Raw genomic sequence first — 25,784 nt, forward strand, 5'->3', positions numbered from 1 at the left:
TCCCTGAACCCCAGGACATGGTCATTCCCTCTGCCCTCCCTGAACCCCAGGACATGGTCATTCCCCCCAGTCCTTCCCAACCTCCAGCTCCCCCCCAGGACATGGCCGTTCCCTCCACCCTTCCTGAACCCCGGCTCCCCCAGTTCATGGCCGTTCCCCCCATCCTTCCCGACCTCCAGTTCATGGCCGTTCCCCCCCATCCTTCCCGACCTCCAGTTCATGGCCGTTCCCCCCCATCCGTCCCGACCTCCAGCTCTCCCAGCTGACGGCCATTCCCCCGATCCTGCCCGCCCCCATCCCTGCCCTGGATCACCCCAATCCCCGCCGCCACCTGCCGCGGTTCCCCCTCCGTCCCGCCGGGCCGGCCCGAGGCGGGGCGGGGGGCGGGCAGGGCGTCCCCGGGGCCGGAGGGAGGGCCGGGAGCCGCGCCGGTCCCATCCCATCCCGCCGTCCGTCCGTGCGGCCCCGTCCCGGCTTTGTTGCGCTCGGGGGCGGGGAAGCGCCGGGAAGCGCAGGGGAGCGGAGGGAAGCGGGGAAGGCTCCGCTCCTCCTCCGCGGCCCCGGCCCCGCTCATGGCGACGCTGGGCACATCCGGGCCTCTCCTCATCCTCCTCCTCCTCCTCCGGCGGCCGCCGCTGCCCTGAGCGCCCGGCCCGGCTCCATTCGCGCCTCCCCCGAGCCCTTGGCGGAGCAGCGGCGGGGGAGCCCCGGCCGGGGCCATGTCCAACCCGGGGGCCCGGCGGAACGGGCCCGTCAAGCTGCGGCTGACAGGTGAGGCCGGGCCGGGGCCGGGGCTGGGGCGGCAGCGGCGGCTCCGGGTGGCGTTGAGGTTGAACCTGGGGCCGGAGCGGCCCCCGGGCCTCGGGGGGAAGGGGAGGGAAGGGCAGGGCGAGGCTCCCTTGCTCGGCCCGGGCTCGGCGTGTCCGGGCTCCGCCGCCCGCCCGGGCCCGGCCCCGCCGCCGCCTGGGCGAACTTCGGGCACCGCACCCCAACTCGGGGGTCACTCTGCCTCCTCTGTGCGGGTGAACTCGGGAGAAACTGTCACGGTCTTTGTTTTGGTCTCTTTGTTGCTGTTGTTGTTGTGCCCTTGGGGATTTTTAACCGATTTGCTGGGCTGAGGTCGCCGGGCACCGAAGAGGCTCCCCAGGGCAGCGGGCACGGCCCCGGCCCTGCCGGAGCTCGGGGAGTTTGGGCAGCGCACATGGAGGGGTTTTGGGGTGTCCTGGGCAGGGCCAGGACTTGGGATGGATGATCCTGGTGGGTCCCTTCCAGCTCAGCGTATTCCCCGGTCCTGTGGTGGTTCGCAGTGCCTTGTGCTGCCCTCTTTCACAAGACCACTTGACCCCTGATATTTCAAAATACCATAAAAACGCTTCACCTGCTTGCTGGGGAGGAAAACAGTCTGGTTTTAAATACTTAAAACTGTATCCTTTCCCGGATGAGAACCCAGGGAAATGGGTTTAGAGGAAAAAAAATATTAGAAGTCATGCTAGAGCTTTCTATATTAAAAATACAGGACACTTTGAAATAGCTCTTTTCTTTAAAGTATTGTAAGTCCTCCAGCAGATAAGCGATATTTTGTGTTCTGAAGCATCAGTACATGAAGGTAAAGAATTAGGAAAGAATAGATAACACTGTAAATACTCATCTCTACATATAGGGCATTTAACCAGCTTGCAAAGCAAATGTTTTTAAAAATACTAAAAGAGTTGATACCTTTACTTTAGGTGAATGAGAAATATCTCCAGTTTAATGCCTAATAAAGAGAGGTGTTTTCATACTGATTTTTCCAAGTGTGTTGTTTTTACAGGGAAAGTAAAATGTGTCTGCTTATGCTTAACTTTGGAAATACTTGGACTAGATTTGTAATCCAGTTTTCAGAGAGATTTGTGAGTGTCTATATATTACAGTTGGAAATAAAACTCTTAAAATGAGCTGCTGCATGAACAGTGGTGCCTTGTTTTTACAGAGTGTTTTGTAGCCTTCTCCTCAGGTTATTGCTGTATTGATGCAGTGCTTTAATACTTTTCTTCCCTGAGCGGTGAGTGCTCAGACTTGCTTATCTTTGGAACATTAAACATGGTCTGTAGCCTTATTTAAGAGCATGGAAAATACTGTCTAGGGAGTTGTCTTTCTCACCTCTGTGTTTTGTGTTCAAATTTGTTTCATATTTCATTTTTATTGAGGATTAAGCATCTAATGAAATCATGCCTGTGACAATATCAGTGTGCTGTGGGGAGTGGGATTGTACCAGAACTGAGTTTTAGACACTGAGTTTCACTCTGTGGTCGGTCCCCAAACCAGGCAGGTACAATCCTAAGGAATGTTTTTGAGGTTTTTGGCATCTTGAGCTCAGGATGAAGTTAAAATGGTCTTTCTAGGGGCTGTTCCAGGGTCAGCAGCTCTTGCAGTCGCTGAGGACCAGTTCTGTTATTGGAAGTTTATAGGAAACATTGGCCTGTTTCTGGAGCTGAACAGCTCGAGGTGTTTTCTGCTGTAGGTAATTGTGAGTTGTTTCACATAAGGTCATTTGTTGTAAGGAAGCTTTACATGTTTAAGGAAAACACTGAATCTTATTAATTCAGCTTACATGTTGTCACTTCTTGCCTAGGAATAGTTTTAAGTGTTCTGTGTGGTTTTGATTACCCTTTTTGATTGGAAAAGCAGTTTGAGGGCTCTTGAATTCTGAAACTGTTAGGAATTAGAAGAATCTGTATATCCAGTGTTTTTAAAAGTTTATTCTCAAACTGACAAATGCTATTTAATCTTAATTTTCTTTGGCTCTATGAAACCAGCAGTCTTCTGTTTTGGCTCGAATGTTTATAGGATTAATTCTGCAATCATTGTTTTAATGCTTATCTTTTCTGTTCATTATCTCTAAATTAGATGGTATAGATTAAAAAATGGATTTCAAGAACTGGATTCAATTAGCAGTTTTTCAGGACATAAACATTAAAGGTTTAGATGGAAAACATTGTTTTGACTGACTGGATAAATGACAGGGTAATGTTTGATGTGAGTCCAAGAACTGATCTGGAGCTGGTGCCCAACTTCTCAGTCCATCTTGAGGAGCCAAATAAAATATTTAACCTAGGCCTCATTTTGCAAAAAAGGTTGATTCTTTGTTGGGACCTTAAGAAAGTTCTGAGAAATGTTTGGCATACCTTTACACTAAGTGTTTAACAGTTTATTTAGGTCTGGGTTCCATAACAGACACAAACCACAGCGGTGGCACACTTCGAGTAAGTTTTTATTTAGTTTGCGGTGCATCTGTGTTATACATTTCTTCTGAAGGGTTATTCTTCTGCTTTGAGGTTCAGTTGTCTGTTGCAAATATCACCTGACTCTTTAGGGATACACAGGTCAATACATTTGCATTATCTCGAGCTGGAAAATCACTGCATAATTGTTAAAATCCAGATGTTATGGTTTCTGATGATCCTTCTAGCAGAAGGTGTAAATCATTGTTTCTGATTAAAATATAGGCAATGTAAGTTAAATTAGCTGAAGTCTAGTATTGCACCAGTCTTCTTAGCAGCTTGTAATAATAATATCCAGGGAAGCTGTAGTGTAAGGAAAATTCTTCAGCTCTCACATATTTACCCCCACTTGATCTAGTCCTGAGTACATCTGAGTTCTCCAAAAGCTGCAAGTGCTGTCACCTCCTTTCATTCTTACTTGTGATTTTTCTCAGTCTTATGTTGAATTTGTGGATTTGTCAATACCCTGTCAGACAGAACATACCATTATTTCTTCCACATTTTCTCTCAAAATGTTATATTATGTTGATCTCGTATTCTTAAAAAAATCGAGGAGTATTGCTTTCAGTGAACATTTTAAGTCCTAATTTGTGAATTATCTAATGTTAAAAGAGCTGCATTTTATTGCTTTCACTTAGGAGATCAATGGCAGGTGTCTGAATGAAGCCCATGAAGTTGTTTTTATCAAGGAGATAAAACAATTTTAAAATCAGTTTGAAGTCTGCAGAGGTGTGAGTGCTACAACATACAGAGCTGGGTAAACAACTCTGGTAAAGTTGGGTAAAAAGTGCAGTTTATTTAGTTCCAGGTAGTGTTTGTGTGAGAATAGTTAACAAGGAAAGATACTTCCACAGCCACAAAGCACAGTCACACTGGGCTGGAAAAAGTGGTAACAAATATCCCAGGGATAAAACTGGAATGAGCTGGAAGAGTTTTGCTGGTGCAGAATGAGAGGTAGGACCAAAGTGGTGTTACATTTGTTTTTCCTCCTCCTTACTATAGGATTGCAGCTTTCCTGCAGGGTTTGCTGCTCAGGGAAATAAAAGCACTGGGTGTTGTGGTGTAGAAAATGGATCAGCATCTCCTCTGCTGTCCCTCTGTCTTGCTGGTTTGCTGTTTCTTCAGCCCTCACTCTGCCAAGGTGGGACTTTCCAGCAAAGTTACAGTGTTGAAGGAAGAAAGTGCTGCTGTTTTGTCAGTCCATAGAAGCTCTTGTTGGGATGCAAATAATACTTCTTGAGAAACATATGTATTGTTTGGAAAAAGCCAGAATATTCTTGAGTTTTGCAAAACAGTGTGGAATCCTCAGACCTGTTTTTTTGCAGTGGGTGAGTCTACCTGCTAAATTAATAGAATTGAAGACAACAGTTAACCTGAATCCTAAATTTTCATCAGTTGTAGGATGAAAAATTTTCATCACGAAGCAGGACTGAAGTTCATGGATAGCAGAGCCTCATAGTAGGAACAGTAGTCTGATTGATTGATTGATTGATTGATAAAGTAGATCCCTATATTTTTAAGGAGCAAGGCAGTGTTTTTATAGTTGACTGAAATCTTAGTGCCATTTTAGGTCAGCTTAAAATCTGAGTGCTGTTTCTTCTTTCTCTTTGTAGTCCCTGGCTTCACTTTCTGGGCCCTCCCTTGTGTTGACTCCAGCAACTCTGGGATGAGCTGAAAGCTAATCCTACCAGGAATAAAAATGGGTTTTTGTATTGGAGAAGAGGGATGCAGACAAGAAGCTGAAAAGAGGGCAGGACTGCCTCTTTTACCAGCAGCCTGTACTTAGATAGGCTTTGGTCAACAATAAAACAATGGGGTTCCTTCATGTAAGGTATATTTGACTTAAGTACTGGTTTTTAGTGAGCCATGTGTCATTAAGAAGTCCCAATCAATAAATTACATAGTAGGTGGATTAAACTGGTGCAGTCATAACAAAGTCAATAGATGTCTCTGATCAGAGGTGCAGGGATTGATTGATGGCTGCTTGGCCCTCAATATTTTCATCAAAGTATGCAGTGTGTGCGTGTAAATATATGCTTTTTATGTACATAGTATATAGTTATAGATATTTATATACATATAAATCAGTTGTGGAGCATACAGATGCCAAAGGATTGTAATAAACATCTGAGCAGCTGCATGGAGCACTTTCAGCTGTTTGTTTCTATGAAATCAGCTTATGTGACAAAGTTTTATTCATCTGGGTATAAAATTAGGTATGTGTGTTCAAGGGTACAAAATGGGGTATCATGGCAAGGGAAACGAATATCAGAGAGGATTTGGGAGAGGGAGTCATAGTGGGAAAAGAGTTCTGTGGGGCCTTCAATGGAAAGATTCAAATTCAATTTAAAAAATCTTCACCTTTGGCTGTACGATCAGGAGAGCATCACATAGGAGAGAGTGGAGGTTTTACATGTGTAGGGAACATGTGGAACATATGTAGGAGACATATGGGAAATCTACAGGCAGTCCTAATGGTAGTGTTTAAAAAAATAAAGCTCTTGGGTGAAAAAAATAAGAGAAATCCCAGGGGAGGAAAAATAAGGAGCGATGTTTAGAATTGTTCTTTTCAGTCACATTTAAACAGTTTAAGCTGCCCCAGAAGGTCTGTCTGAGAAACTCAGCTAGTGGGGACAAATTATTTTCTGTTTTCTTTGCTAATCACACTGAAAAATCTGATCAGGCCCCAGATGAAGACATTTTTTGCCTTTATGCCCATAAGGTGAATGGGTTGATGCCTGACAGAAGACAGCTTTTAATGTTTTGTTCTGGTTTGTCTCATGGCCTTTGAAGTGTTTCCTTGCTTTGCCATATCACTTAAAAATGACATCTCACCACTGGGCCAGAGTTTCCTTGCAGTGTTTAGAAAGGTGGGTGATTTCTTTGGGTGTTTTCTCTCCTCACAACAGAGCCATTCCCTGGATTCTGACTCTGCTGAATGGCACGAGAAGGTTACTGCACAGTTACTACCCAGCTGTTACATGCAGGTTTAATGTATAGAGTGTAAATGCCCACAGCACGTGCAGTGTCTGACATCATTCTGGTGGCTTCTCAGAGCTGGGAAAGATTCATCTCAGTGATGTCAGACAATGCTTATAAAAGCAGCTCCTGTGTGTGTCTGCTATTAGCAAAGCATGTTCCTGGTTGGGAAAGAGGATCAGAATCCCGAGGGACATTTGTCAGTAACATATTCAAGGAAGCAAACTGTTGACTTTTTCTTGCTGCTTAATCTTTAAATACTTCAATGAAAGCATAGATAAGATTGCTTGTAACTTTAAAGAAATCTTCATGGGTAGGTAACAAAGCTCAGGACAAAACTGGCTGAGCATTATCCTCTGAGGTGAAGGGGGAGGCTGACACAGGATGGAGAATAGACATGCTCAAGATCATAAAAAGGATAAACCAAGTAAAGCTGGGATTTAGAGCCACTACCTTTTGACTTTCTGCCCGTGGACATTGTTTCCCTTGAGTTTAAATCCACAGAAAACATGGATCTGTTTTGGGCCTTCTGAGACTGCATTTGAGGTGATTTGGGTTCAGTTATCTCTTACGTGCCAGATTTGTACTATCAGCTGTGCTTCAGCATCCTGCAGACTCTTCTACCTCAAAATACTGGTTTTGTTGTTGCTGGGGCAGAGCAGGAGGACTGATACCCCCCCAAATGAGTATAAAGTATTGCTTAGTTGAAGTGTTACTCACATTTTCAAAATTCTGAAAGTGAAAGAAAAAGCAGCAGTCAGGGAGTTTATGTGGCTGTATCCTGGTGGTAATTTTCTGGGATGAGTCTTGGCCAGCACATATTTAACCCAACTTCCAGGGCTTGTTTTCTTGCAGGAAGGGAGAGTGACTCCAGCCATGGCATTGTCAGTGTAATGGGCTCAGTGGGTCCTTTCTGCAACACACTCATTTGAGTTCTTTCAAATATGCAGAGAATGTCCAGACTATGTAATTTCCAGGTCACAGCAAAACTATGCACCCAGATTCTACCATTCATGCTTAAATTAGTGTGTGATGCCATCTTGCCACAAACACTGGAGTGACAATGCCAGGGGAAAGCTTTCCAACCCACAGCACTGTTGTTAGGGATGGACATGTCCCTCTGCTCCATTCTGTGCTGTCACATGAGGGATATATCCAAGTAAAAAATCCACCTCTTCCTCTCATCCCCCTTTTTCAGGTGTGTGCACAACAGAGGGCCCTTGGCTGATCACGTGGAGTAGTTTGAAACAAGTGACATATACTCATTTTCCTTCTGCCTTGACCCAGATTTTAATATTACCAATGGAGTTAAATGGAGTCATAACTAATTATATCTGTCATGATGCTTCTTTTTAACATGCTTAACCATTTGATTTGGAGTTTATATATAGGTAGTACATAAATTCAATTAGAGATGCAGTTGAACTGAACTGAAGGTGGGAATCTGCATTGGTAATATTAGGGGCATTTGCTGAAAACTTGAGGCAATTTGGGGATTTCTTTCTAATGCAGATAAAGACCAGGCTGTGCACTTGTGAAATTACATGTGGCAAAACTGCTTTGTGTGTATCATAGGACATGAGGAAAGTAGATGGAGTGTACTTAGTAATTTAGTGTTTCATTTTAGTGAAATGCAATCTACCAGATGCAGGTATTTTTCATGAAAAATATGTAGATGTACTAAAATTAATCCACTTTTATTACTGGTGGGGAGGAAAGATGTATTTGGGTTAGAGTACTTATGGACATGGCTGATTAAAAAAAAATAAAATAAAAATGAACAGGAATGAAACATGTCTGAATAAAATTCATAGAATTACATTCATGCTTAACTGTCTGGGATTAGAAATTCATGGCATTAATTGTACCAAGCATTTAGGTGTCCTTATGACAAAGAGTTCTTCAGTTCAACTCTTACCAGAAAATATTCACTATATATTGTTCTGAAATGATTAATTTATGATACATAGAATTATTTATTTTCAGAAAAAAGCTCTCACTGTGTTCCCTGATGGATTTATTAAAATAATGATTTATAGCTCTGTACAGAAGACTGTGTGCAGGACTAAATGAGTAATAGAATTGTGCTTAAGTGTGGTAATACTAAGGTGTCCTCTTCTTTGTTTAGCAGCAGAATAAGTACTTCTGTCTGAATTTATAAAAGATGGTATCAGATATGATATAAGAAACTTTGTAGGGTGGAGCTTCTTGGTAATTAAAGCTTGTGAACAACCCTAAGAAGTTGTACCATCTTTCATAATTTCAGGCGGGTTGTGTATGTGGCATTTCTGAATGTCTAACTAGTAATTCTGGGTGTTTGGTGAAGCACAAGGTGTTGGTGAACAGAATCTTCAAATGTGTGTGTGTGTATATATATACACTGTTATAATAAATTGATGGTCAAGGATGGATGTTTGAATAGGAAAAAACCTCTGTTCAAGCTCATTTATGCTGCTGCCCAGAGGAAGTGCCCCTGCTTCCTTATAGAAGCAAATGCTGTAAATTCCATGCAATAATTCCAGTTTTGCCTTAAATAGTTGGGTATCAGCTTTTTGTTTAAAAGTCAAAGGGGTTAAATCTTTGTGATGGTCCTAATGAGGGGGACAAGGAGGGTGAGACTTACCCTGAAAGCTGTAACACTGTGGCCCTTTCATGAACATCTTCCCTATTTGGGATTTCTACTTTAAAACTGTGTTGAAAGATGATTTAAAATGCTGTTGGCTTCTGCCTCCTCCTGCAGCAGGAAAAGAGAAGGCCTGCAAGGAAAAAGTGACTTGGAGTACTTTTCAGGAGTACGTGCGTCGTGCCTGGCCTGTCATAAAATATTTGTGTGATTCTCCTCTCCCTTCCTTGAGCAGTTCCCACAGTTCATAATGTTCCCTCAGTAGCTCTTACAGGGGGTGGTAAAAGGAGGTTAAAAGTTCTGTAGCCCCATCTGCAAGGACAGACAGTAAAGTTCTTGGTTCCCCTCCCAACAACAAGTTATTCTGCCTGGGAGTAGTACTATATATTTATATTTGTCCGTGTCTCCCTTGCTCATGAGGCCAAGAGATGATGAAGAGATTTCAGTTCATGTGTGAGATGTGAATGTGGCATTGTGAATACGTGCCTCGGATTTCCTCATTACAATATTTATCATTTTTCCTGAAAGTTCCTTTCCTCTGGTGGATTGTTCATCCTGTAGAATAAGTCAGCTATTTCCTGTGCATCAGCATAATGTAACTTCATCTGCACTCAGAGGGCTTTGGACCCAGTCAAAAGCTTTATATTTTTGGTAAGTTTATGGAAATTTAGGAACTAAAGTCTCAACATTTCAACAGTTCTTCCCAGTGTGGTCCATGCCTGGAGATGCACTTGTTCTCCACCCCCTCGTGTCACTGTGGTGGAGTGGCAGTGAATGCACAGGAAAATTGTCCCTGGTCTCCTGACCCTTGAGTGTCCCTTTGGCCCTTCAGTGCTGTGGGAGTGCTGGGTCCTGCACTTGCTCCTGCTTCGTGTCGTTTGAACACAGTTTTGAATTGCTTTGTCTGAACATCTTTGCCTTTTATTTGCCACCAGTGGAATTTATAACTCTAGTTGAACTTGGAATACCAAGCTGGAGCTCACAATGCCAGCTCTAGTTAGCACTTCCCATCCTGACACGCTGTTCCGTGCTTTAACAGCCTAACACAGTTTTCATGCTGAGGAGCTAAATCAGACCGAATTTATTTTGGGAACATTCTGTTCAAATTCAACCAATTTCAAGAAGGGGATTAAAAATACATTAGACATCTTTTAGAAATCCTTGGGTCTTGTGAATCCTTTCTTCTCGGGCAGCAGCTCAAGCTGCGACAGGGTAATGGGCAGGTGTGGCTGTGTCTGCCAGGTAAGGATTGGGGCAGGTTTAGTAAATAGGAGGTGATTTCATCCTGTTAATGCTGAGCTCAGTGTGCTCTGGTGTGAAGAGAGGCATTAACTGGAATGCAGAGGGCTCAAAAGCTGGATGAGGGTGGAGGAGAAGGGAGTGACCTGGAACAAGGAACTGTCCGGGGCAAATGGGCGGCTGGTGGAGAACATTTTTTGGCAGGACAAGGTGCTGGGGATCTGTTGGTGCTGGGCTGTGGTGCTGCAGCATTGAACATGGCACAGGGTCATGGAGGCAGCCTGGATTCTCCTCTTCCAGGCTTTTTAACACTTGGATTTGTAACCAGGGAATGTTGCTGGTGCACATGGGATGTTTCATTAGTGAACTGCATGGATTGCTCGAAAGGAGGGTCAGGACAGCAGAGGTGCTTTGTAAGAACTAAAGATGCATAATAAATGCAAAGAATGTAAGTGGTCACAGTTGGAGAGAGGCTACAAGTTTAAAAACAAACAGGAAAAAACACCCTCCCCAGAACTTCTACCATCTGTTCCTTTGCTCCCCATGTTCATCACCTTGATCCTATAGAGAAGAAATAGGGAATTAAGGACTGGCTTCTAAGTGGCCATGATTCATAGCAGAATTCTAAAAAGGCTCTCAGATAAGATCAGGGTTACTCCTTATGTGTAGAACAAAAGGAATTCTTCAGCTTTTAACAAACCTGAGAATTTTTTTCTATAAAAACCTTCGAGTCTAAGAAATTATGTGATATCTTGATCACTTCATTAATGTTAATATTTTCTTCAGAAAACTGGTTGTTCATTATGATAATTGAATTATGCAGTTGTTAAGTTTCCTTGGCTAATTTACATGCCACCTTTTCACACAGGTTTGGGCATTACAAATAATTTTATTTTCCAGAGAAGTGTTGTCTGCTATTGATGAGTTCATTGAGAGAAAGGTTTGACCATTTTTATTCAGAGTCAATGTTAATATGTTAAGTATCAAGTGGACAGAGAAAGCTATGAGCTGTGACAGGCACAATTTGTGTTCTCTGATGGATCTGTGTGAAGATTTCTGTAATTTTACAGTTTGTCCCCACTGGATTTGCACCTTCCTGTGTCAGGGGTGGATATAACACACTGTCCTTTGTTTACGCTGAGTTGCCAGTGGAGTGAAAAACTTTGATCTTCACTCTCTGTGTATATTAAACACACACCCAGGAGCTGCAAAAGAGTTTAAACAGTGAAGAACAAATCAGAAATTCCCTGTACTGGGCAGGTGTAGCTCCAGCACGAGACAGGCAGGTATTTTAAGTGGAGTTTCTTGTAGAGGCCTGTGCAGAAAATCTCTGTGTATGGACAGAGTGAGAAGTTACTGGTGCATTCAGGTGGATGATTTCTTTTTCAGTAAACTAAAAATAAATGAACAACGTGAAACTGCAAGTTTCATTTAAAATAAACTTAGTATTGTCTAACTGTGGGAAAAAAAGAGCTTTTAAAACCGTTTTCACATTTGTACAGTGTTATTTGTTGCTACCTAACAGTGCTTCTCTTTCTCCCCAGTGGTTGGTACAAGGCTGAAGAAAAGTCTGCCCCTGTGGGACTTGTTTTCCAAAAAGCTTTTGGCAATTATAAAGCTGTTAAATAGTTGATTTTGTTCAGCTGATCCCCTTTATCATGATTTAAGGTCTGTGAGAGCCTTGATTGCTTCCCAGGGGGTTGGTCAGGATCAGTTTGGTTTTCAGGCACACACTACACACATCACCTTTGTGCTGAAATAAGGATGAGTTTATCAGCTTATTAATGAGTTGTCAGAGTTTCAGAGGTTGGTGTATCTTTGTTGTTCTAACACTATTAAATAGCTAAAGAATAGAGTACAATTTCCATCAGATATGGTGTTACTGTATTTCATGGAATTACCTCTTTCTAACGAGATGTTTTGTTATTTGCACACATACACACATTTGGTGGTTTGTTTTTATTTGGAGGGCATGCTTTCTTCATTGTGTTTGGCTGTTTTTTTAACTTTTTAATTGAAGCATTTACAATATCGTTATTTTTGTTATAGTGAACCCTTTTATTGTTTCAGAAGTGAATGAATCATATATTCTGGGTTATTTTTTCCTGGCAGATATTTTTCTTTAATGGTTACTCAGGGCTCGCTTAAATTATACAGATGAATAATACTTGAAATGCAATATCTGATTCATCATTCATAATGTTACAATGAAAAACCTTGTGAAATTATATATATAGGTCTCTTTACTTGCTGGAACAGCACCTTTAAAGGGGATATACTGGCTGTGTAGCTCTTGTGGGGTAAAGATATAGTCCTGAGGTTCTGTTTGCTCTGAGTGCATCTCCATTTCCTAAAATCTTGTTTTATTTCCCAGGTTTCTCTCCTCTGTCCCACCTGGAAGAACAGGTGCTAACCCTGCAGCAGGTCCAGATCTGTGCTCCCTTTGCAAGGACAGGGTGTTTTCAGTGGAGTGTTGTGTGGATATTGTCATGAAAACGTATTAGAGGGGATCCTCTGCCAGTCTAAAAGTAGCCAAATATAGTTAAATTTAATTTTGGCAACGAACAGAGCAGGAAATAACCACAGGGTGGTGTGGAACCTGCTCATGGTAAATGGCCTTTGCCTGTTGAATCCCGGTTTCTGTTGAATCCCGGTTTCTGTTGAATCCCGGTTTCTGTTGAATCCCGGTTTCTGTTGAATCCCGGTTTCTGTTGAATCCCGGTTTCGGTTGAATCCCGGTTTCGGTTGAATCCCGGTTTCGGTTGAATCCCGGTTTCGGTTGAATCCCGGTTTCGGTTGAATCCCGGTTTCGGTTGAATCCCAGTTTCGGTTGAATCCCAGTTTCTGTCTGGCCTCCCAGGCCAGTCCCAGGTGGGAGAGTCCAGGTGTACTTTTGGACTGCTCAGCATGAGTTAAACGCCCAGATCTGAGTGATAGGGATGAGTAAGTGGCCCCACATCCCCCTGAGAATGGAAGAGAGGGGTGTCAACACTCTATATTTTTGTTAGCTGTGTGCATTCACCTAAATTCGTTCATTAAAGGAGTTTTAAAATCTTTAGAAGCGTAAAAGTATCACAGGAGCATCTAATCCGTGGGCGTGTGTTTCTGTGAGCACAGCGTGTGTGAAACCTGGAAAGAGGGAGTCTGGTTTTGTGCATCTGTGTAACTGAGTCACGGCATCTGGAATGTAAAGACTTAATTCTGGTGGATTTTGTTTGGTCATACACAGATTGTTTTTCCATATGTTTCCCAGATTCGCTGCAGGTAGGTTTAAAAAAAGGCAAAACTGATGGAAATAACACCAAAAAAACCCAAATCTGCCCAACTGCCCCATATTTTCTCTGTTGCCCCTGCACAGAGCTGCTGTCCACACAAGTATTTATAAACAGCCAGCAATGCAGTTTCTTTTGCATGCACAGAGCCCTGGGGAAGGTGAGGAAATGTTTTAATATGTGTGAGGCGTTCAATACTTTGCTTTGCTCTGCTTTATCTTTCAAAGAGCTGAGGAGCCTGCCTAAAAAACTAGAATACACTCCCTGGGAGCTTCTATTACCTTTGTTTGAAACAGTCAAACCTCTGCTGCTGGAACTCGGGAGAATCCACGGACAGAATGACTAGAACAGCAAATATGACTTCAAAAAAATGTGGTTATTGGACGAACTGGTCCGAGTCCAGCTGCGGTGGATAAATTGCTTTTGCTGTTGCTTTAAATCCGCGATGTGTTGGTATTTTGGCGGAGTAAGAAAAACAAGGGTATTAGAAAGTAATTTACTGCGTTGGGATTAACAGCAGAGTGTTGTGTTTGTGAGTGGGGCAGCACAGAGGGCCGAGATGTGTCTGATAAACAGGACGAGGTCTAGTCTGACAGCTGGCAACAATAGCCCCTGCTCGAGTCAGGTGTACTAAATTAGCAAATCTATTACAAGGCACCAGGAGAAATCTCACAGAAGACAAGCCTTGTAGGCAGAAGTGTTGCCAAATGGGAAATGATTCATCGTCTCTGAATGGGATGAGCACTGAGCAGAAGCAGTTTAAACCTCAGACTGCTTTGGCTCATAAACCACCAAATATGTGATTAACACTTTATCTTCCCCAATCCCGTGGGTTTCCTTGTCTCCCGAGTCTGTGTTTAGGGTCAAAATCAGTGAGACTTGTTTGGTCTAATATCTCTTTGTATGTTTGGACGTGTTTAGGTGGGTTTTTTTTGACTTTGCATCCTAAAAACATTCCCATCCTGTGACCCTTTGGGAATAGCACCTTTTAGTGAGGGTTGTTCCTTGTCAGGGGTGCAGGCACAACTTCCTGAGCTGGCTTAGTATAGTTTATTTGCTTATATTTAGTGCAAATCCACGATTAGCTGGAGATGCAGTTTAACACAGGATGCCAATTCCAAGGCGCTCGCTGCATTTTGATTTTTAGTATTTAAAAAACTTATACCAATTTAACTTTGGTAATGCCATTTGTAGTTTACAAATGATAAACAACTGAAAGATAAACAGGAAATATATTTGTGAATTCTTAAATTGAGTTAATGCAGAAAGGAGGTACAGTTTACAAAGCCAAATGAGGGAATGTAAAGAGGAAAAAGTTCGTACCATGTTTGTCTCTTCATATATTATCAGAGTTTTAGCGTGTATGTGATCTTATTTCAGTATAAATTGTCCTCTTGGGTCTAAGGTACACAGATTATAGAGACAATAAAGGAATTAAGTCATTGGGAGGTGTTTAGTATTAAGTAATTGAGATTGTTTTACAGTTATAGGAGGTAGTTGTGAGAGGAAAAAATATTGTACTTGGTAAGTTAATTATTTACTAAACAGTATATTATATTTGGGTGCCCTTGGATAGCACTCAGTTAGCACTTGAGATATCCAAGGAGCAGTGTGTCTAGGGAATGAATGTAAAGATTCCTCTGGAAAACTCTGCCTGCTCTTATCTTGCATGTGCAGCCATGAAAGAAATGGTAGAAATTACAAGTGATATTTAGTGTAACACTTCGTGAGCAGAACTGCTGAGTGTTTCCAGAGTGAAAGGCTCCAGGGAAATGAGGGCTTTCCATTTGTGTGTCCCCCCAAAATCCCCCTCGTGTCCCCATGGACTGTCTGAAGTTCAGACCTGGTGTTTGAGATCAGTGGAAATACTTCTGTGCTCCTTGTGCTCAACACCCATTCTGCCTTTGGGGGAGCCTGGTAATAAAATGTTCTCTAACTTGTTGGGAATATTCCCCTGGATTTTCACCCATTTGCTGTACTGCTGGGAGTGTTGATTCACAGTGTTACACTTTTTGCATTCATGTATTCAGCTTTAGACTCCTCCTTTCTGTCTCATCTCCTTCCCATTATCTTACTTAGTCTTCACTCTGCTGCTTAATATCTTCTACTCTGTGCTCCTCTTTCTTGACAAAATTCTTTTATTTTCCCTGCTTGAGCTTTGCATCTCCCCAAAAGATTTCTGAAGTTTCAGTTTAAATTACATGGTAAATGTAAAATTTAAATGAAATTTAAAATTTAATTTAAATTTTTGCACAAGATCCTTTATTTTCACGTATCAATGAGCTATTTCATCTGAATCTCTTGGTGTTCTGTTTCTTTAAAATCCCTGTTATATTATTTCTTACAGTACAATATAAATTGTACTGATTTGACCAAATAATTTAAGCAACTTGTGTAAGGCCAAAGTAAAACAAGAAAAACAAGGCTTTCCTATAAGTTTAAATAAATAGGGTTGTTCATCCAATTATCTCATCTCTGTTCAACAGCAGCAGCTCCTTAAACTGTTTGGATTTGTTCTGTAGGACACATCTGTTTACACAGATATTACACATGTTAAAGGAGTACAATAACTTAGCCAAATCAGTTTATAAATTGTGTAGTCTATTGATACAATAATCTCCTGGAGATGAGGCTTCAGGGGTGTCTGATGGGGAATAAGAGTGGACATGAGAGTGATGTTTGAGTGGTGACATTGCCTTAATTTTCCATAAATGCTGCTTTTAAACAGCTGGCATTTTCCTCCCTGACGTGGTGTTGCATTTCTCAGGTACAGACAGAATTCCATGATCAGGGGCTTAGTAACCAGGAAAGGTGTGTACAGAATCCACACATCTCCCTGCTGACCCTGCTTGATTTTTGGCAGAAGCCAAACCGCCAAGTTCCAGAGAGAGGCAGCTTCCAGAATTGAAAGCATTCCACTCAAACAAAATTTTTCCCCAAAAAAGTAAATCTAGGGACATTGTGTTTGAATGTTTCAACTGTACTAAATGAGAAAAAGGCAGGATCCACAAATTAGCGAGGAGACAGAATGTCTGAGGTTGGGGATGTTGGTGCTCCTGCAGGAGGATGTGAGAGTCCATCACTCATCTGTATTGCCCCACAGAACATGGTTTGAGTACATCAGGTGTGTAAATCGTGCTGAACTGGGAGTTTAGATTAAGGGCAGATGCTGAATTAGTGATTTTTACTAGTGATACTATCAAAATCATGATCCTCCTGAACTCTTTAAGTTTTATTTATTAAGGAACTATTTTTTTTAAATTACTGAAATAATTCAAGTTACAGATTTGAAACGCCAGAATTAATTTTTTTTCCCCTAACAAAAGTTCTCCCGTTTCTGTCGTTGTGTCTTCCTTACAAAGCAGCTGACGATCCTTTTGTTAGTGTTGACAAAACGAATATTTACAACATTTTGCTGAGGAGTGGAAATTACTCAGGGAGGGTAAATAAATGATGCTCGTGCTTTTGGGGTTTTTTTTTTTTTTCCTGGTTCTTTTCCTTCTGCCTCTTCCTAGAAAAGCAGTGGCATTCCCCAAGGATCATGTCTGCAGCAGAGACAGAGCTGGGAGAGTTCCTGGTGTAAATGAGGCGTGTGGCTGAGTCCTGCCAGGGACGGCAGCGCTCCTGGAACGCTGCTGGGATCCCCAATCCCGGGCACCCAGGAGTCCCACTGACCTGCAGGTGCCTCTTGCCTGAGCCCTTTTGGAAATCCAGGGCATTTTTGTCTGGTTGGTAATTAGATCATGGCTTTCTTTTGTTGGTGTCTCTACTCGGGCTCATTCAGAGGGTGGAGAGTTTTACTGCAGTGAAACAAATCCCAGGGCTCTGCTCCTTGTTGCCATGTTTTCCCCCGGCACCTTTCCAGAGGTGCACAAAACACATCAGGCAGAGCTAGAATTTGTTTTCTCTCTTAGCTTTTCCCCCTCAACTCCTGTTCCTATCAAAAGAAACTAAGAAATACAAGGGCAGATTTCCATGTTACCTTATTTTTTACCCATCAGAGGAAGGATGCTGTGCTCTCTTAAGTATTTTGCAAGTTGGTAATTCTGGATTGGCTGCTTCTGTTGTGGTTAAAATCTGACTGCTGGGATTGCAAACAAGTCTTTAAGGATTGAGGTAAGATTTTAAGAACAATGATTCTAAGGGTTTGAGATGAATTTGCCTGAGCTCTTCAAAATTATTTTATTCCTGTATTTCTTGGATAATTGAGTTAATACTCGTATTGGAGTTTGCTTTACTCACACTTGAATATAATAACCACCTCTGCAGGTTTGAGATTAGTTAATCTTGGTAATGTTACTTTAACTTAAAGCTTTTTTAACAGACTATGTATTTAATACTGCTGGAGGGTAAAAAAATTGAGAATGGTACAGCAAATACAACAGCAAAGCTGGTGTTTCCCATCCTGATTTTGTTTACTGGAATACAATTTTATACTTGCTATCAATGTGAGAAACAGAAGGGATATATTTGAAATTGGTCTGAAAATTGATCCTTGACTGCTGACTCTTGGTTTGAAAGTCTTCTGATGGCTGTTGATTTAAAGCTGTGTTGTTCCCCCCAGCCCAGTTGACCAGCCTGGTCTCTGTGAGTGGTGTCTGGTGATGACTTCATGGCACAGTAGTGGTTTTTCAGATGTTGAAAAATGGGCAAGATGGGAGGGTTAGGCCCTTTTGGAGTAGGGTGGAGAAATGAAATGGAATTTCTAGTGTATGAAAGTTATGCATTAGAAACATCCTGGCTGGTCTGAGAGGCTCCATCCACGCTGAACCAGGAAATGCAAATATTCCCAATAGCCTTTGTTTTCTTTAAGTTTCCCACGTGTTACTTCTGCTCCTTTCTCACTGAGCTGTGGCTGAAACCCTGATTTACACAGAGCCCTGATGGGGATGGTTCATCCTGTATCATTCACCTGTAACATGAACATAATATAGCTAAAAAAACCTCCAACCAAACCCAACTATTTTTGCACCTCCTTACTCAATTTAACTGCTTCAAACACGAATCTCCAGAAAAGAGACTTGCAGACCTTCCTGGGAGGATTTGCTACCTTCACTGCAGAAGTGGCAGCATAATTTCTTGCCTTTACCTCTTGCCAGGCGTGTCAGACACCCTGGACACATGAATAGGGAGGGTGACGTGTGTGGCACCGAGCCCATCGCCGGGCGAACCTGGGAAAGGGGAATGCACCAGTGGCTGGGAGGAGGAATTCAATGGCGTGGGGGGAGCTGGGGGTTTTGTTTTACTTTTGGCTTGGAGTGGAGTAAGGGAGGAGAAGTGGAAAAGGAAGCCTTTTGTTTACAGTAAAACAATACTGTGAAGTAGACATGGTGATGTAAAAGCAGGAGTCTAAACATGGCAAATCCAGGCAGGCTCCATCTGGCCCCGGCCACGAGTCCCCGAGACGTCCCCGGCACAGACTGTTGGAGTCTGGAGTCGCTGCCGTGTCGTCCTTCCTTACGGGAATTTAAAATAGCCTTGGAGACTCTGCCCCAGAATTTTATTATTGCATGAGATGAATGATTTATTGGCTTAACCGTTTCTGTTCAGTGGTGCAGTGCATCTTTGTGAACCTGAGAAATGTGTGGTGTTTTCGGTTGGAATTTTAATCTCTGTGAGTTGTATCCCAGGCGAGCGATGAGGGTCTAGAATTCTAAATCTGCTCAAAGCACAACCTGTTCTTATAGGTGGAATTTAATGGAGTGAATCTGTTGGAAAGAAAAAAATGTGCTGTTACTCTGTTAGTTTCTGGCATATTTTGCAGTGGTTTAAATGATATTGTGTTATTAAGGCATTTGTCACTTCTGGATATCCGTGTTGCTGTTTGAATGCAGGTTATTGTGGTTTTGTTTGTTTAGTCCCAGAGGAATAATCTTGGGTTGTTGAGACACAGATTTCTAGCTGACAATGCTTATAAGCAGGTGCATGTGATCCTTGGAAATGGGTTTCATTTTACATGCAGTATATTAAGGATTTAGTGTCTGGCTTGTGTTGGAAGTTGAACTTACAGAAATGTGTTTATGGGACAATTTAGAATTTTAACAATTATTAAAGGAAATTCTTGTTAAAAGTTCTTTTCTAGTACTATGTTTATCCTAATGCATATTTTAATAGAGTTTATTTTAAAGCTGTCTACCTTGTGTTTGGACATAAGCCTAGCAGTGATGCTTTTATATGTCACTTAGAACTAGTGTTTGAATATTTTTTTTCAACCTGTTCATATTAAATAGCACTTTAAAAATCCATTAGTGCTTTTGAATTGTTCTAACACATATTCTTAGTAGAATTAGTACACGATTGTAAATTGGCATTAGGTTTAAATGGGATGTATAATTCTGAAAGAGAATTAGAAATTTGTTTCCTACCACTGAGAGGTCTAAATGTACCTGTGAGGTGGCTGTGCCTGTTGGAGAAGTTGCCATCCCTTCCAAGTTGTCCTGACTCCCACAGCACAGGGACAGAAAGGATCATGTTGTGAGGTTCCTAATTCACATCCAGCCTCTGTGCATGTGTTTTGTACTGACTCTGGTTTAGAGCTCGTTGGGTTATTCTGAATTTCTGGTGCTTTGGGAGCCTGGGGAAGAGCAGCTGCCCCTAAAACAGAGCAGCCTGGCAGCAGTTGTGTGTACACTTGCAAGAGAAATGCTTTTTTGTGGTTTAACTCTGCTCTTTGGGTAATAGAAAACCCGAATGTTTAAGGTGAAGATTGTGTCTCTGAAAGAGGATTAGAAATTAGAGATGTCTCTGAAAACCTGAGGGGTGTTAGCTGGTTATTTTGGTGTCCTGGGGGCAAAATCAAAACAGAGGCAAGAGGAAAAACTATCAGTCTGTATTAAAATGAAAATATTGGGGGGTGTACTTTGTTTTTAGAGCTGAAAAACAATGTAAAGGTATGGGGTGCACCTCTCCAGTGCAGCTGTGTGTTGCCATCAGAAGGGCAGAGTGGCTGATCCTCCCTCCTCTGCAGCTGCACAGGTTTGGGGATGGTGTGACTGCAGGGGAAGTCAGGCAGCTCTTGGAGCCAATGGCCAACTAATCCATCTCCCCAGAAGGTTAATTTTCTGTTAAGCCAGTTCAGCTTCCTGCTCTACCTTGGCATCCCTGGGATTGTGGACCTGCTTGGAGGGAGGAACAGCTGCAGCCCCGTTCCTGGGGGGTGCAATATGAAACCCATCCTGGTTGGGATAACGCTCAGCTGCTGCGTTCTGACCCGTTTCATGCTGCAAACCCTTCTTTACTCAAACCCCTGCACACCTGTAAAACACATATTTGTTAGGTTTACCTGTCTTTGTGTGCCCCTTCTTGACGATAATCCATTGCAATCTTCCAAAATGCAGGAATTTCATTAAGTGAAAGTCAACTTTTAGTTTACGATCGCGTCCTGTCGCTTGTTCTGTCCATCTGCAGAAAAAGCACCTTTCTAAGGAAATGAAACTTTAAAAAAAAAATGCTCAGAGAGATTAATTGTAAAATAAAACTTAACGTGAATAGTTGGGATAAACATTTTTGTTTCAAAACCTTAATTGAGGAAGTTTTTACCTCAACAGCTGGATTTGCAAATCCGTGTGGTGTTATTTACAGCTCTTTGTTCGATGAACAGTTGAAGACCTCCTGTTTTATATCTTCCCATGTGGGAATTCAGGCAGGTCCAAGGAGGGAATGCAAGCAGAAAAATATAAGTTTCTCTGGAGCCTGCCAACAATGGAAGAAACCAGTAGGAATTTGTTCGAAACGTTTCAAGTATTGAGCCATCCTGCTGGAACCTGTGCCTGTCACAAATGCTTTTCTGTGAGAAGTAAGTGAATTTACGAAGAGTTTTGCACAATGTGGGGAGAAGTCCGTTGTGTCAGCCATAGGTTCAAACACCCAGGCGGTTTCTGGGTCCCAGGGGCACCCTCCGAAGGCAGGAGGGGTGTGTGTGTGTGCCTTCATTTGCCTCCCTCCCTCTCCCTCCCCCAAGCAGGCTCATTCCAATCAGCAGTGTAATTGGAATGCAACCACAGTCTGGAGGAGGAAGGGGAATTTTTGGCAAGGAGAGGCAGAGCAGTTGGGAGCTTTATTCAGATTAAAGCATAGACGACCATTCATTATCAGTACAACACACATTAGCAACAGCCCAGCATTGTGTTTCTACAGCTGGGACCGATTTCAGTGATTGTATTGCACTGCACAGAACATGCAAACAACTGGGATCTGATCACAAACCCAGCACTAATGGCTTTCCTTAAAAGATGCTCTTTCTGTAGGGGGAGAAAGACTTGTCTTCCAAGTGAGCTCTTGTGGTAAAAACTGATAGGCAGCCTGTCCTTCTGCTCGCTCTCCCACGTGTTACATATGTTCTGGAACAAGCACTTCTTCTGGGAGAAAAACCCTTGGGGAAAGAAAAAAACCAACAGGAATTATAACGTCAAAACTGTTGGTTGGGTTGGGAAGGCTGAGCTTGTTCTTCTGTGGTGATGACACGTGGAAAGCCAGAAGATTAGTAAACATAATCTTAGCTTTGGAGCGAGTCCTTTCCTTCCCTGGAACCTCAGGGCTGGCTGTTGACACAGTGGTGGTTCTCATGGATGGCTGACATGGGATGGGGGGTTTCCTACTAAGTTGTGTAATTTTAAATGTCTTGATTATGGGTTTCCTTCTGTGCTCACTTCCATGGACATTTCTGATTGCTTTTTATTTTCTTACCTGTCTTCCCGTTACCTTTCACTGATCATGTCTCAAATATACACACATTTAACAATTATTTACTTAAGATAGCTCAAGCAATGTTATTTTTTAACACAGAAATTTTAAACTCAGTATATTTCTATTGTGCTTGGCTACAGCTGTAGCCCTGAGGTGCTCCTACCTCAAGCACATTTAAACCTGGTCATTTGTCATAAATCAAGAGACATGGTGTTATTGATATACTTACTACTCTGCATACTTTTTAATACTGACATAAAATAGTGGTAATGTATAACATAGGATGCCTTCCACAACAACAGCTTGATGTCATTAAAAATTTGATTTTTCTGTAAAAATGATTCCAAAGTAGAAAACAGTTGTAACAAGAGTTCTTCAAAAAGAGTAAGAAGAGTTCAGAAAATGAGACAAATATTTATCTTTCTGTAAAATTCACCTTTTGAATATTCATAGTTCCTGTCAATTTTTATGTGGGTTTAACTAGTTATTCACACCCCCCTCTGTAATTGCATGTAAATTTTGATAGCTAACACATAGATGGCAGGAATTTGGGGATGTTAAATATTTTACATTTACTTGCAATAGTTAAATAACTTTTCAGTAAACCATTCTTTGTCAGTCACTGGAGTAATAAATCAAAAAAAGGAAATTGGCAAACGTGAATCACTTAATTCTTATTTTTGAGTGTTTTGTAGCAAAGCTGTCACAGAAGGAGACTGGGTAGCTTATAATATAATGCTCTTTTCAAGTTTCTGTGAGCTGACCTGAGTAGCATATGTTAGAATGAGATCATAAAGCACGATAAAAAGATATTTAATGTATGTATAGTATGTACAATTGATGTGCTGTTTGTCTTGGCACGTATGTATTGTTCCTTCATATTGGAATATTAATGTTCTCCTGTCTGTAGACTACCCAGGAAGTCTGCAATAAACACAAAACATAACTATCCACTGACTCACTGATACCCTGTAATAAATACTTTATCTACAGATGTGTGCTAGAAGGCATTAATGTCATTTGATGATGCACTTACAACACAACACTCCCCCTTTTTTTCCCCTAGCCAGTGCCAGTGTATCCAGCCATTGATTCGTGTTCTAGTTCCAGTGCGAGTTTAAACAGCTTCACTTCTTGTTTTAAAATAATTTCAATAAAAAGTGCCTTAAAACAAGCACGTACAAATAACAAATAACCCCCTCCTGTGCCCTTGTGCCTCTGGAGGACCTGTTCGTGGTAGATCTGATAATGACATGGGTTGGGTCCAGAATCGTCAGCGTTTTAACTTGGCTTTGTCCAGGGAAATAAATCTCCTTGTGGCTCTTTCTGCTTTTTGAATCTTTAGCTCAAATGGAACATAGGATGGAGGACTCAGAGATAATGAAGTCCCATGAGTTTTCTGAGAATCATTGCCTGGATAAAGAGGAGACCCAGGCAGGGACCTGGAGGGAGAGGAAAAAGCTGCAGCAGGAGATCCTGAGTTGCCGGAGCACGGGAGGGTCTGTGTGGGAGAGTGTCTGTCTGACTGCTGGGAAAAGCCTCAGCTATAGCTCTCAGTCAACCACAAAACATAAATCCATAGGAAGCCAAACTTCCTTAGTTTTTATTCTCAAGGAACTATTAATCAGTTGGTTATCAGAATATTCAGAATAGGTTGAAATACGGTGTTGAAACTGTTAGAAAAGTGGAGCATAAACTCTGGTGCTTTTCCCACCAGCGTTGTGCAAAAAAAGTCCTGAGCTAGATTAGAGCTCTGTGTGTGGAAGGAGATTGTTTCACTTAAAACTGAGCTGGGACCTGGGCTTTTTCACCTAAAATACCTGGCACAGAGGGTGTTGTTAATGGAAGGCTTCTCAGCATCTCTCCTGTTTTGTTAACCTGACAAAGCCAGAGTGGGTTGACATCTGACTTTCCTTAAATGTGGTTACTAGAGAGGGAAATCTTGAGCCAAAAATATTAGTTTGTTCACTCCTGGCTAATTGCTGGGGGAGCAGTTATTAGTCTGTGTGCTGTGCATGTGCCTGATCTTATAAAAATGGGACTTGGGTTAAACTACACTGGCAGGCTTGCTGTACTTTTGAAAAGGAGTGTTGTAATTAGTTAACCTTGCAATTTGTCTCTCAAAAGATTAGTCAAACCTCTTTTGTCTTGGACATTATACAGTCCCAGGAGCACCCTGTATGGCTCACTGTGCTATGGATGAATTTTGACTTAACTATTGGATTTAAAGCCTTCACCTTCATGTGACACTTCCCATTACTTGTAATGGTTGAAATTGTGACAGTAATTTTATCTTTTTTAGATGTTTAAAAAAAGGGGCCATTTATATAAGCATCTATTTTGCTTGAAGTTTTTCACCACTACCCGAAAGGTTGCTGGTGAGCAATAACCTCTTGCAGTTCTTGGGCAGGTGGTTCTCAGGCTGAGAATATTCTTGTAATTAAATCTTCAGGAGCTGCAAAAGCAGTTTGCTAGGTTTGTCTTATTATCTGTTTCTTCAAATACATTTAAGTTGTTCTCAATGGTATGAATAGAGTAGACTTTAAATTGCTGGACACATGGAATTCTTTAGTAACTGTGGGTTCTTATTACATCATCCTAAGGACTTCATTGGAATGTTCTGTGGAGTAGATGGTGGTGTGACAGTCTTTTCTACATGTGCTTGAACTCCAGGTATCAGAAATACCTAAAACATTTGGCTCTCCATTAGTATTTTACTGCTGTTGACTGTTTGGAATTATTGGGTGGAAATCCTTTAAATGGAGCCCTGCTGCTGAATGGAGAGAAATTCTGTTTATTACTTTTATCGTCTTTAAAACAACCCAACAGCTGACAACCTGGAAACAGGCAGGTTTTTTCCTGGTATTATTGTTAGCAGCCCCTTGAATCAAAGTTCCTGGGAACTTGTGTGTGCCTTTCCTGTGGAATATGTCAAAGTGAGAGGATTGTTCTGTGACTACCTGCAGCCATTAATAGGTGTCACCTTCTGTTTTGACTGGAGCATCCAAACTCCTTAGACCTGAGCTGGATTTTGCAGTGCTGAATTCCCATGGAAAAAAGTTCCATTAAAATCTACATCTTTATGGACGTAAAAATGGGGAAAACACGAATTCCATTGATTCAGACTGTTCAGGGGGGTGATTCTGTGCCCTGACCATGGAAATCCCCATGAGGATGTTCATGGACCTCTACCTGCTTTCACTCGGATGCTGCAAAAGAAATTAGGGAATCAGGAGCCCTTCAGGATCGATGTGGGGATACTCTGGGGGGGAAAGCAGGGCCAGTTCCATTTGGGTTTAGGTGATGTCTTTGGGATGGGATTATTGGATGCACTTTCCTGTCTTTGCATTTCCTGGCAGTAATAAATATTGGCGACCTCATAGGAAAAACATCCCAGGGAATTGAACAGCGAGGAGCCTCCTGCAGTATCAGTTCCAACCAAATATCTCTCCCCCCTCCCCTGGTTTTAATTTTTTTTTGTACTGGCTGTGGGAATTTGTGCTTTTACTCAATCCCCAAGAATCCTTTTGTGTTATCAGTAAATATTTTAATGTTTCACAGGGGAATCTAATATTTCCTGCTTATTAAACCTGTGATAATAGATAAGCCTTGAACAGTATTGCAGTTTGTGAGGAGAAGCCTTCATTGTGTGCCTTGGCATCTTCATATGAAAGTTGTCCCCTTTGACCTTTTATTTATTTATTTGTTTATTTAAATTTATTCTCA

General features: G+C 41.9%; 1 protein-coding gene across 2 annotated transcripts in view; it reads left to right on the plus strand.

Moving 5' to 3' along the window:
• Positions 1-390: 390 nt before the first annotated feature.
• The window catches only part of SMURF2 (SMAD specific E3 ubiquitin protein ligase 2), a 58,154-nt gene continuing 32,760 nt past the window's right edge, over positions 391-25,784 (plus strand). Inside the window, exon 1 of one of the 2 annotated variants that reach the window (XM_051797657.1) lies at positions 391-771. In XM_051797657.1, the coding sequence (XP_051653617.1) occupies positions 720-771 (52 nt within the window). In that variant the 5' untranslated portion in view covers positions 391-719. Of the gene's footprint in view, positions 772-18,570; positions 21,169-25,784 lie in introns of those variants that run through there. The other variant, XM_051797656.1, reaches the window with a different exon arrangement.

Source organism: Manacus candei, unplaced genomic scaffold (assembly GCF_025592945.1).
Source record: "Manacus candei isolate 608988 ecotype Guabito, Panama unplaced genomic scaffold, ASM2559294v1 h1tg000047l, whole genome shotgun sequence".
Lineage (NCBI taxonomy): Eukaryota > Metazoa > Chordata > Aves > Passeriformes > Pipridae > Manacus > Manacus candei.